A 12,114-nucleotide genomic window follows, 5' to 3' on the forward strand; every position below is an offset into this window, starting at 1 on the left:
GGCTAAGGTCCCTATTCTGATGCTGGAGTCCCAGAGGAACAGCAGGGCCCAGGATCTCCCAAGAGCAGATGTCAAGAGCTGGAGAGTCTTCATGTAGAAGAGGGAAGTGGTGAGGGCCTGGCAAGACGGGGATATGACCACCTTTCTTTTGCTTACCTCTCCTATCCTCTTCTCCCTTAGCAGGAATCAAACAAAGCCTGAAACCTGAAACTTAGGCTTGCTCTACCTGCTGGGTCCAGGAACTTTTTAGAGAAGTCTCCAATATTCTACTGGTGGAGAAGGAGAGGAGAGGAGAGCGTCCTTGACCTTGTGCCTGTTTCCAGGGTATAACCATTGGATGTGACTCTTGATACGTGTGCATGTATATGTTTTCCGGGTAGAACTTAAGTATCAAAATGCTTGTTTGTCTTTAGAGTCATCTGCCTACGTGTGTTTTCAGAGATGTGTGCCTGTGTGTGTGTGTGTGTTTGCTTTTTTAGTCCTTAGTCTTTGGTCTGTGGGTGTCTCTATAGTTGGATGTCTGTATGTGTGAGGTTTCAGGTAGGATTGTTTTGCACCTGTGTCTCTGTTGTATGTTTACTATGTGTGTCCATGTAGGTATGTATGGGAGGTGCCTGTAACTGTCTAGGGCTGTGTGTATGCTGGGTGCTTGCCGTCTGTGGATGGGTGGAGCTGGCTGGGTGTGATCAGCTATGGACTCTCATCACTGCCCTTCCCTGGGCTGTTCCAGGACAGGCTAAAAATAACCCATCTACCTTTGCCTACAGAAGCCTTTCTCAGTTGGCCAAAGTCCTTCTCCACATAGTCCCTCTCCACCCATATCCACCCTCCTGATTCTGGGGGCCTGCCAGAGAGGGCTGAAGGGAGGGGTCAGCTGACTATGCTTATTACCTCCCTCAGATGCTCCTGACCCCAGCCTGTGAGGGGTCTCCAGCAGTTCTGCCTCATTGTTCCTCTGAGGACGCAGCTAGGACAGGCCCTCCTTGCTTCTCTCCACTCCCCCTACCAACCTGGTAACCTTCTAGCTATCAGGTTGGTCCCCAAGCCCTTTCTTCTCAAATCTAGGGAACACTTCTGTGGACATTTGGCCCTATTGTAGCTCTCCCCCTGCCCCCCCTTCCCCCCAGCTCTTGGGCCTGGCTGGATCTCTCTCTAACTTCCCTCCCACCTTCCTGAAGTGACACTGCTCCTGTATTGAGGAGTGATTCCAGATCCTAGCCCCCAAAGACAGGAAATCCTCAGTCAAGAGATTGGGGCTGTGTCCAGACATTCCCGCTGGCTGACAGCCTCTTCCACAGCCAATCCAGTACCAGGGAAGCCACTCCCCAGCTTAAAAGGTTTCTTTCTAATTCCATCTCCCCTGTCCCCTTCACTCAGTCACTCGTTCACTCAAAGCTGTGTGATCTTGGACAAATGTGTGCCTCAGTTCTCTCATCTTTAAAATAGGTATATAAATGTTACTTCAGTGGGTTGTGAAAATTAGCAGAGATGATGCATACGAAGTGCTTAACCCTTCAGTGTCAACCCTTCAGTGACTGCCAAACTGAAGGTCTCTGTTAACTTAGCTGATCAACTCTGGGTTTCAGTACTATGGTTGTCCTCTAAACCTCACCTGGTCCCACACCTGGTCCCACAGGCCTTGGCCAACTCTGAGTGGTCAGGACTTTCCCTGAGGAATCAGATTGGCTGGGAAGAGAGAATCTTAGAGATTACTGGCATTCATGCTACAGTTTCCATATACATATTTTCCCATTTGATTCAACACTTCCTCAATATTGTTACTCCCCATTTCGCAGATGATAATGAAGGGAGCATCAGAATGGTTACATCCTTCAAGGACACATGGGTAAGGAGCAGAGCCCAAGTTTTTTGGGTTTTTTTCCCCCCTTTGGTAGTACTGGGGTTGGAACTCAGGGCCTCATGCTTGCTAGGCAGGTGCTCTACCACTTGACCACTCCACCAGCCCTTTTTTGGGTAGGGTATTTTCGAGATAGGGCCTCAAGAACTATTTGCCCAGGACTGATATCCTCCTGATCTCTGCCTCCTGAGTAGCTAGGTTTACAGGAGTGAGCCACTGATGCCCAGGAGAACCCAAGTTTACTTTGAGCCAAACACAGAAAACCCTCCCTTCTTTGCCCACTGTCACCTAGGGGCTGGTTCACCACAAACTAGGATCTGCATGGGGAAGGGTTCCCTGGGGTCTGGTACAGTTCTGCCATAGGACATGTAGACAAACAGCTTACAGGATGATGCTAATCGATTCACACAGCTATAAGCCCTGTTTAGCCAGGACTTAGAGGCCTGAGATTTTTCTCATTTAGGGACCCTTTTTTTGGAAAGCACCCGGAGGTGAAAGGCATAGAAGAATGTGCTGGAAATGAGAGGCCTACATTTAACCAAGAGGCAAAAGCTGACATAGCCAAACCAAGGAGGGCACAAAGGTACATTTTCTTCATTTTTAAAAAGAAAATTGGATGGACCCCGCTTCCAGCCATCCTCCAGTGACCACGTTTTCTAATGCACTGGGCCTAGCGTCCCTCGAGGAAGCCCTGCTGAAAGGCCCCAGGTCTGCTGCTGCCACGCCAGGTTGGCTGTCGGGTCCCCTCTCGAAGGCCCCCCGTGGCCCCGCCCCCGGCCGCCGGGCCCCGCCCCGTCCTCGCACTGTTCCCCGCCCCAGCTGGCGGATTCACTAGGGCGAGCGCGCCGTAGCGCTCGGCATTGTAGCAGGCGGCGAGCCGGTGAGGGCGCCGGAGCGGCGGGGAGCGGCTGGGTGCGGAGAGGCGCGCACCCGGTCTCGGACGGCGCGGCGCCTGCCGCTGCGAGCGCCACTGAGCGCACTCCCCTTTGGTCGTGCAACTTCGGATCCAGGGCGAGGGAGTCCAGAGAGCGCTCAGAGTCCCTGATCAGGAGGAGCGCAGAGAGGGGCGCGTCGGAGCCTGGCTCCAGAGCGGGCGCCGGACAACCATCGTGCTCCGAGCGCCCGGCGGCCCTCTGCGCAGCGTGGCTGCCGCTGCTGCCCTCACGGAGGGCACGGGCTGGCGAGGCCGGGCGCTGGGGAGGACGGCGAGGAGGAGGCGGCGGCGGCGGAGGCGGCGACGGCGAGGCTGGGGCCAGGGAGAGAACCCCGGGGGAGAGGCGCCCGAGCCGGGCCGCGGAAGCATGTGGGCCCGGAGCGGAGCGCGGGGAGCTCTGCTGCTGGTGCTGCTGCTCTGCTGGGACCCGACGCTGAGCCAAGCAGGTAGGGAGCGATCGGGCTTAGGGCGGGGGACGAGAGGACCCTTGCGCCTCTCTGCGCTCAAACCGAAGTTGAGGCGGTTCTTCGCGGAGTCGGCGCGCGCAGGGAAAGCGGCAGGGGCGCCCAAGTTAGAGGGCAGATTCTCTGCTCCACCAAAGTGGGCGATGGCGAAGCCACCTCACTGGGGGTTCTGGCCAGGAGGTAAGACTAAGCCGAAAGCTTCCTGCTGCCGTCTGGAAAAGATCGCTTCTTTTCCCTGGTACGGATGTCTGAATTGGGGTCTGAGTATCCGTGAGAACCCACCTCCAGGGGACCCCTGGCGACAGCGCCGAAAGAGAATTGTCGCTAAATGGGCTAGGTGTGTGCTCTGGTTTTCTCCTGCAACTTCCTAAACTGGGTCCCGGCTCGCCCAGGCTCCTACGCGCTGCACGGGAGCTGTAGACCACAGGGAGGGAGAGACCAGCCGAGCCCTGGAAGCGCGGGTCGCGCTTTGCCAGCGAGGAACCCTGGTTAAGGGCTTTGGGTATTGAAGGGGGAGGAGCTGAATCCTGAACACACTGTTTTCTGAGATCACGGGGCTGCAGGTTTGGAAGGTTTTTCTTTTTTTTCTTCCCCTGAGACCTGGTGTGTGTTTTGGGAGAGAGTGGGGATACATAGTGTTCCTGCTGGGTTTCCTCATTTTAAATGGGTCACTGACATTCTCGCTGTCCGGAAAATAGACCAGGTGCGCTCGCCTCTGTACAGCACCTGCTCTGGACCCAGCAAGATGCCTTAAGAAGTTTGGTGGGTTCCTAATTTTATAAAGACCCTAATCCGCTTCTCGCGCTGTGGATGTGTCTCGCTTACCCAATAGTTGGGCTTGGCGTTAACTGAGCTGCGTCTTTGCGGGTAGGGATGGACGCACTAGAGACAGCCTCTCTGGTACCCGAACCCAAACAGGAAGACAGGCCAAGCCGGGCATCTTGACTCCCAGGGCGGGCGATGGGAACAGGAGCGGCATCCTGCACACAGTACTCTTGAGTTGAGGTTGAGAACGGGACAGGGAAAGTGGAGCAGAAAGTGGGTGAGATGACGCAGCCTTCCCCTCCCACCTTCCGCTGCGATGTTGACATCCGCTTCTTTCCCAACCCCCCTCCCCCACCTCCCCAGCCAAGGATCCCTCACTCTGGCATTAATGATTCCCACGGCCTGGAGTGAGAGCTTGGTTTTAGCACATCCCTCACTTTTTTTTTTTTTCTTTCTTTCTTTCCAAGCCCTGTGCTGTAAAGTTACAACACTCAGTCATTTGATCCAAGTTAATTATGATTTGGGCAGACTCTGGTATTTAAAGAAGTGTTTTGAAGTTGGAAGGTAATGATGGGGAAGGGGGGAGGCAGGCTGCTGAATGACCAGTCTTGTATAAAGGGTGCAGTTAGATGTGGGAGGTGCTGGATTGGGTGTTGGTTTCTAGTTTGAGGGTGTCTGAGAAGGTGATTGAAAGGTAAGTGAAATCTCTGTAAAGGGCACATGGTTGGTTGCCTCTTGGGAAGCTTTTGACTACCAGCAGGGCAGTGGGATCAGGAATAAATACCAAGGTTAAGGAGGGTGGGGACTTGACTAGGAGAAAAACAAGACTGGTGGGCCTGGAGTTCTCTGGGTGGGTGGGCTGGGCCAGGAAGGCTGGGGGTTGGCCTGCTTTTCTGCTTAACAAAGCATCCAGCCTCCACCTTCCCCAGAAGAAACCCCAGGCCCTGAGCTCTGATGGATCTGGGCACGAATGGTGCCCAGGCAGAAATGGCCTCTAATACCCGGCTTTGATTTCTCAGTATTGAGCAGAAGCCGGATTGGAATTGCGCTCATTACTTAGCACGGCAGGGGCTGCCTGCCCACCAGTCTGGAGAGGGGCCAGCTGGTGAGGTGGGCTTGCAGCTTGCCTTTGCCCATAATGTGCTGTCCTTAAAAACCTGCCTTTGGGAAGGGAGAGCATGCCCCCTTCCTCCCACACAATTTGTTTTTCTCCAGTGCCAAGCATCCTGTCAATGCTTTTTTGGGTTTTTCCAATGGATCCCTTATGAGTCCCATTTCACTGATGGGGGAAAACAAGGCCAGAGTGTAGGCTTTCTCCAAGTCTTGCCTTCGCTTGACACAGACCACAGACTTGTGGTCACACTGGATCCCTCTACCATCTCTATCCAGCCAGCTGTCATGAGTCTCCTGTTGAGCTGAGACAGGGGAGGCCATCTCTACAGAGGGGGCTCTTTCCAGGGGTGTCCAAGCTCCTGAGAAGTAGCAGGCACCACTTCCCTCTTCTCTGCACCCCTTCCTGCGAATATGGTAATGAGCTCCCTCTACAGCACTGAGAATTTTTTTAAGCCATAAAGTTTGATGGTGGAGAACTCAAAACCGGAACCATAAGACCCCAGAACTTTAGATTTCTGCAAGTGACTAGCCAGAGGAGGCCACTTCACAAGCTCTGGGTGAGCTGGGCACCAGTGGCTCACATCTATAATCCTAGCTACTCAGGAGGCAGAGATCAGGATGGTCGCTGTTCAAAGCCAGCTCCGGTAAATACCTAACACCAAAAAAAGGGGGTGGAGTGGCACACACAAAAAAAAAAAGCCCTGGGTGGCCCTAGGAGTCTCCTCCCACTGTACCCCCCAGCCCTTCCTGAAGCTTTTAATGAGTGCTTGCCTAGATGGTTGAGAGGGAGCTGAAGTGTCAGGATAATACTTCTTTTTAAAGTGCAATTAGAATCTGAGTTTTCCCAGTGTTTCTGCATAGGGTTATTGGGTGTGTGTGTGTGTGTGGCTTGCGTGGTGTTGTGGCTTGTCCTCAGCTCCCTCCACACTATAGCAAGCACCCATCTCACTTAAGCAAATGGAAAATCAAGTGTCTTAATGGGCTTTCTCATTAAAGAGAAAGTACCACTGCAGGAGAGGAATTTCTCCTGCAGTCTCTCTCTTCTGCTCCATTTCCCTCCCCCACCCAGTTGGGAATTAAGTAGGATGAAACAATTCCCCTGTTTCAATCCCTTTATTTAACTGCTGGAGCTTTGGGACAGGCTCTCTGACTTGGACTTGTCCAACGTCACATTGGGGCGCAGGTAGTAGGTAGTAGGTAGGATTTGAACACAGACCTCACCTTAGCCTAGTGCTTCTGGCTTTTTCTGGGTAGAAGACCCTGCAGTATAGGTTGGGATGCTGAGGAAACCTCCTTAGGCAGGCAGCTAAAGACATGATGGCTTAGGTAGCTGGGTTAGATGGGGCTTGTAGTAGGATAGGGGAGAGCAGGTTGATTTGGCAGCCAGAACCCAGGAAAGATGGAACAGGACAGAATCAAAGGTCAGGAGACCAGACAAGTACTCAAAAGCAGCCTTACCCTTCAACCCCAGTGTTGATCTTAGCAACTGCCCTGACCTGGGAGAGGTAAGACAAGTCATAGCCAAGCTTCCTGGGCCTGGGACACAGGGCTAAACAGCAGCATTTTAGAGCTCTGTACCCATTTGTAGAATTGGGGACAGAATGTGTTTTTCCACAGTCCACGTAGTTGTGGAGTTTCTCCCAGACTGAAGGTGCAGTAGCCTCATTCCTGGCTGTCAGGCCTAGAATGAGGTCTGCCTCTCACCTCCATTCTTGGAGCCATAGGGGTTTCTAGGAAGATTCTAGGCTGCCTCAGACTTGGGGGATGAGCATGGGGTGAGCTGGATCCCTTCCATCCCAAATGATTCTGTGTGAAAAGGAAACAACTTGGAGCCTACTGAGGCCTACAGGAAAGGGCAGAATGCTTGGGTCCTAGGCTGGGACTTGGAGTTGGTGTCTCTGGCCCCAGAGAAACTGCTTCCTAGGCAGATGGCCCCAGAGGAAAGGGATGAGAAAAGTGGCCATCTAGACTTGAGCTGGCACTTCTGTAAGTATCCTCCTCCTTCTCCTTTTCCTCCCATGAGTTTCTTAAACAGCCTTCACAGATGGAGTTATCAAAGCTGCAGAGGCAAAATGAAACCAAACAAATGCATTCTGTGCTTTTGTTTCTCTCTCTTTTTTTTAAGGAAATTAAAAATACCATCATTAGAATAATAGAAGGAGAGGGCCTTTCAAGGGCTGAGGGAATGGTACTCCTTACCCACTTGATTGGCCCTGAAGTTGGGGCTGGGGCACCACCTCTTTTGGTGCCTGCCCTCCCTCCCGGTCACCTGGGGATTTTCCCTTGCCCTAGCCACTTTGGTGAGCCTGGCCAGCAGGGAAACCCCTCCTAGGGCTTTTTAGGAGAATCCTGGCACTCTGAGCCCACTGCTGACAGCAGCTCTTTGCTAGGAGTTGGTTGACATACTGGATCTAGATCAGAATTCTGGCCCAGAGCTGCCCCAGCTGCTGTGTCCCATGGGCAGACAAGACTGGGCGGAGTGTGCTAAGCCACTAAGCCACAGGTCGCCATGGCACCCCTTCCTCTGGCTCCCAGTCTTCCCGATGCTAATGGCAGTGAAAATATTTGCTGAAGTACAGGCATAAATCAGCCACCCCCACCCCCCACCCCTTTTGTTTCCTTCTCTCCAAAAGCACTAGGCTGCTATATACCCTCTGCAACAAAGCTGCTTGATTAGCATCTCCAGTTTGGGAGCTGAATTCATCATTGCCACCTTCACCTGGTGTCTAAATACTGCATACTGCACCAAGTCCTGCTCCCCTCTCTTTCTTGCCCCCTCCCCACATCCCTCTTTTCCCCTCATTCTCCTTGCTACCTCTCTCCCCAGCTGAGCTAAATCAGTCTGTCCCAGCCCTGGGAGCTTCTAATGCCACCACCTAGCAAGTGAGCACTGAGCTCCATCCTTCTCACCTTAGAACAGGCTGCTCCCAGCGCCTCACAACTTCCCCAGTGCTGCGTGCTCGTCTCAGGAAGGCAAGCTTGTGGGTGTGAGAGTGTGTACCAAATGCGTGTGTGTAGGGAGGTGAGAATGTGTACTAAGGAGGTGGGAGGCAGCAGGAGTGTGCGGTGGGAAGGGAGGGGAGGGATTGCGGTACTTTGGGGTGTGTGGAGGGAAGCGCGCTGGGATGTGTGCTGGAGGATGGTTGTGTGTGGAGGTTTGCGCCTTTTGTACATGAGCGTGTGTGATACCTGCGGCTCCGTGTATGTGTTTGGGTATGTGGGGGGCATGGTCGTGGTGTGTTTGGTATATACAGGTATATGAAATACGGGGCCAATGACTCACCAGGCATGGGAAGCTCCAGCCATTGTTTCCTGTGGGGATTCCTCTTCAGGATGGGACCTGGCCACTTGCCCCCCAGTGCTAAGGAGATCTCATGCAGTCTTGCACTGAGGATGTGAACAGGTCTGACTGGAGTGCCAGGTTCTCCAGTTGGAAGGGCAGGACCACCTCCCCTGGATGAGGATTAATGGTCCTGCTGCCATACAGAGACCAAAGAAAGTCGGCTATAGATGGACCAGGAGCCAGCCTGGAAGCTTGGGCGGCTGCCCAGCCACCAAGTCCCAGTCCCGGGGTCCCCAAAGTCAGCTCCAGCTTACCCAGAGCAGTGGGAGAGGTGTGATTTGGAGGTCTGCCCTGTGACCTGGGTCTAGGTCATGCTGGCTCATCTCAAACCCTTTTCTATGTGGGACTCTCTTGGTCCCTGTGAGAACCCCATGGAGGAGGTGGATACCCACTTAGGAAACAGAAGAGGCAGTACTGGCCCCAGCCCTCAAGGAGGTCACTATCTATAAGGGACACTGATGTCCACTCCAAATAACATTCAGAGAGTCTGACATGCTACATGAGGGCAAGAGTGGGTGCAGGGAAGGGCACTTGAGGCTTCCTGGAGGCAGTGAGGTGGGCCAGACCTTGACTCTCTCCTCTGGTCTTTCTAAGAGCATTTCCTGAGCTCTTTAGTTACAGGTGCTGCTTTGCTTAAGCCACCTGGCTCAGGCTGCTCCCCCTCTTCCTTGGGGAATGTGCCTTCCTGTTTTCACTTACACTCTCTCACTTGCATTCTCTCTCAGTCTAAATAAAACTTTGCAGCTTTGCAAAGAAAAAAAAAATCCTAGAGAGGATGAGATGGGGGGAGCTGGCTAGCTGGGGCACATGGGCAGGAGTGCCAGCCCAATCTTATCCACTCTCAAGAAATGTGCATCAGCATCCATTCTGGCTGCCACCTCAGGGCTGGCACCAATCCTTAGGGAATTACCCCATAGCCACATTTTTATTCTTTGTGTCCAGATTCAGGTGGACAGTTGTGTCCTGAACCCACCCTCTCAGCTCCCTCTGATTCTGTGGTAGGACTTGGGGCAAGTGCTTGAGACGAAAAGACTTCTTATACCTCCATCTCTCTCTGTGGGTCTTGAAAATAGAGAGATCTCAGGAAATACTTGTAAGCACTGATAGGGATCATGTTGGGGCATTAGGAGTTATTTCCCTGCCTTCTGCCATGCCCTGCTCCCCAAGAATGCAGGGTGAATAAGAAGGGAAGGATGGACTCCCTGACCTGCCACTCCATGGCTAGTGAGAGAAGAAGGCTTCAGCTCTGTATACTCACTCCACACAGAGGCCCCTCCCCAGGGCCTTAGCTTCCTGCAGGAAAGGCATGGTGTGATCAGCTGGAATTTTGAGTGAGTTAACTTAGCCTCCCAACGCTCCCACTTACTAACTTGGTGGCTTGGGCAACTTACCACACTGTACCACGCTGCAGTTTCCTCATCTGTAAAATCCTCACAGGTTCCTTTGGGAGTCATAGGAACTAGGATACAATAATGCTCTTAGCAAGGTGTCCAGTGCATAATGGCCATCATTTCTGTTAGCATACAGGCCACTCAGAAGAACCCCTGCAGGGTAAGGTTGTCCTCCTCCAGGGGAGCAAGGAGGAGGGCAGGGCTTGGTGGCTTAGCGGCTCCTCGACTAGGAGTTAAGACTTGGTCTTGCCCTTCCTCTGTTGTGTGACCCTGGGTAAGTGCCTCTCCCTCTCTGAGTCCAGGTTGGTTAGTCTCCTTCTCTGTCTGTAAGTTTGGAGTCAGGGAGGGGTAGAAGGCTTGTCCTTAACGACTCTGTTCTGGAGTTTTCTGTCTGGTTCTATCCAAGGAGGCCCCAGCAGCTAGCAAGAGACAGAAGTAGCTGAGGCCCAGAACCACTTGTGTTTACAGAGGCCCTTCTGGAAAGTCAATATATTGACTGGAATGCCCTGGGTGTCTGTCTCTCTCTCTTTCTCTCTCTTTCCCTCCCTCCCTCTCCCCATAAATCACTCTCTAGGACTTCAGTTCCTTTTTCTTGCTCCATAAGCATATCTTGCCTCAAAGACAGAGAGCCCAAAATACCCTGGGATTCAGGAGATGGGAGAAGCCCTGCAGAGGGCAGAATAGGAAAGACCACCCAGCCCTGGCCCCATGCCATTCACTTCCATTTCTCAGGGGCGAGGGGAGGCTGGTTTTTGGGGTGGGAGTGGGGAATCCTGCCTCATGCTGGACATGGGAACACCAGCCCAGCCCTAAACTTGCACATTCACCCTGCGCAAGTGCTGGGCCCTAGGGTGGGCCAAGCTTTGGTCTGAGCCTGGAAGAAATGCTGGGCTTGGTGTCACTTCTTAAAGCATGAAGCAGGCCTGTGATACTTGGGTGCCAGGGGAACACATGTGTGATGGCACAGCGGAGAGGAACCCATTTAAGAATGACCCAAGATATATGTTCCAGGAGGGGGTCCAGTGCCGTGTGTGGAGGGCAGCTCTACAGTCAGACTATGAGGGTTCAAATTCTGGGTCTACCCTGCAGCTTTGTGCCCTAGAGCAAGTTGTTTCCCTCTCGGAGCTTTTGTTTCTCATCCATAAGGTGAAGTAGTAATAGCTCTGATTTCACCTGATTGTTGGTAGGGATGAATGATATAATGCATGGAATAAAGTGCTCAGCAGCGTCCACTGTCCATCGCGTTCCCATCGTCATCAGTGCCAAGTGTGGGGTAGAGCAGCAGGATATGCCTGTGATGTTGAGAGGAGGTCTTGGGGGGACTGGGTGGTCAGGGAAGGCTTCCTGGAGGAGGGACGGATGGCACCTGACTGGCCTTTAAAGGTCAGCAGAGTTTGGGCAAATGGTGAAGGAGGGCAGTCTTGGTAGAGAAGGTGTCGGGTGGGAGTATCTGCATACCCCCACAAAAAACAAAGTCCAGTCTCAGCTGCACACTCGTGTCTAATCATTTGCTGAAACAAGACTTCTGAGCCCAGGGGTCTCTTCCATGGTGGAAAGAGCCCAAGGCTTTGGAATTCAAAGGAAGCAAATCCTGCCCAGTATCTAGGACAGGTGACTGAACCTCCTGCTCCCCAGCTTCCCCTACTCCTACGAGACAGGCCCGCCTCTTGGAGGCAGTGTAACAGGAGCTGACAAGTGAGCCAGGGGCTCTGTGGATGCCCATTGCCTTCCCTCCACCCCATGTAACTGAGCCCTGGCCAAGGCTGGGCTTTGTGTCTCCCCTAAATGTCTCTGGACAGGAGATCAAGAGACAGAGTCCTTGGCTAGGGGATGAGACAGCAGGAGGAGAGAAAGTCTTGTCTTTTCTGCTCCTGGGTGCCCATCCAGCTGCTTGGCTACTCAGAGGCATCACCAGGTCTGGGGGGAGCATTTTCTTCTGGGATCACCCACCAGCCTGTAACCCCCAGAGGCCCCAAGTGGCGTCTGGAGGCATTACCAGCATCAGGAGCCAGAGCAAAGGAAAGCAGCCCTGTAATGCAATCAGAGGCGCCCGCCTGCCCAGCATGGGGCCTGGGCACCCATGCAAGATGCCGAGCTTACAAGAATTTGAGTCAGAAATTCCAGGAAAGTTGTTCCCTGCCAGCCCCCCCCCCTTTGGTCCTGCGGCACAGCAGGGCAGAGTGATGAAGGGTGGGGTGGGGTCTGTCTTACCCCACTCCCTTTCCTTGTCACATTTCAGGACTCTG

General features: G+C 53.2%; 1 protein-coding gene across 2 annotated transcripts in view; it reads left to right on the forward strand.

The window, feature by feature from the left end:
* The first annotated feature begins 2,842 nt into the window (after window positions 1-2,842).
* Window positions 2,843-12,114, forward strand: part of Unc5b (unc-5 netrin receptor B) — a 78,124-nt gene continuing 68,852 nt past the window's right edge. For both annotated transcript variants that reach the window (XM_020162163.2, XM_020162178.2), the window contains exon 1: window positions 2,843-3,238. In XM_020162163.2, coding sequence (XP_020017752.2) covers window positions 3,160-3,238 — 79 coding nt within the window. In that variant the 5' untranslated portion in view covers window positions 2,843-3,159. The remainder of the gene's footprint in view (window positions 3,239-12,114) is intronic.

Source organism: Castor canadensis, chromosome 7 (genome assembly GCF_047511655.1).
Source record: "Castor canadensis chromosome 7, mCasCan1.hap1v2, whole genome shotgun sequence".
Taxonomy (NCBI): Eukaryota; Metazoa; Chordata; class Mammalia; order Rodentia; family Castoridae; genus Castor; species Castor canadensis.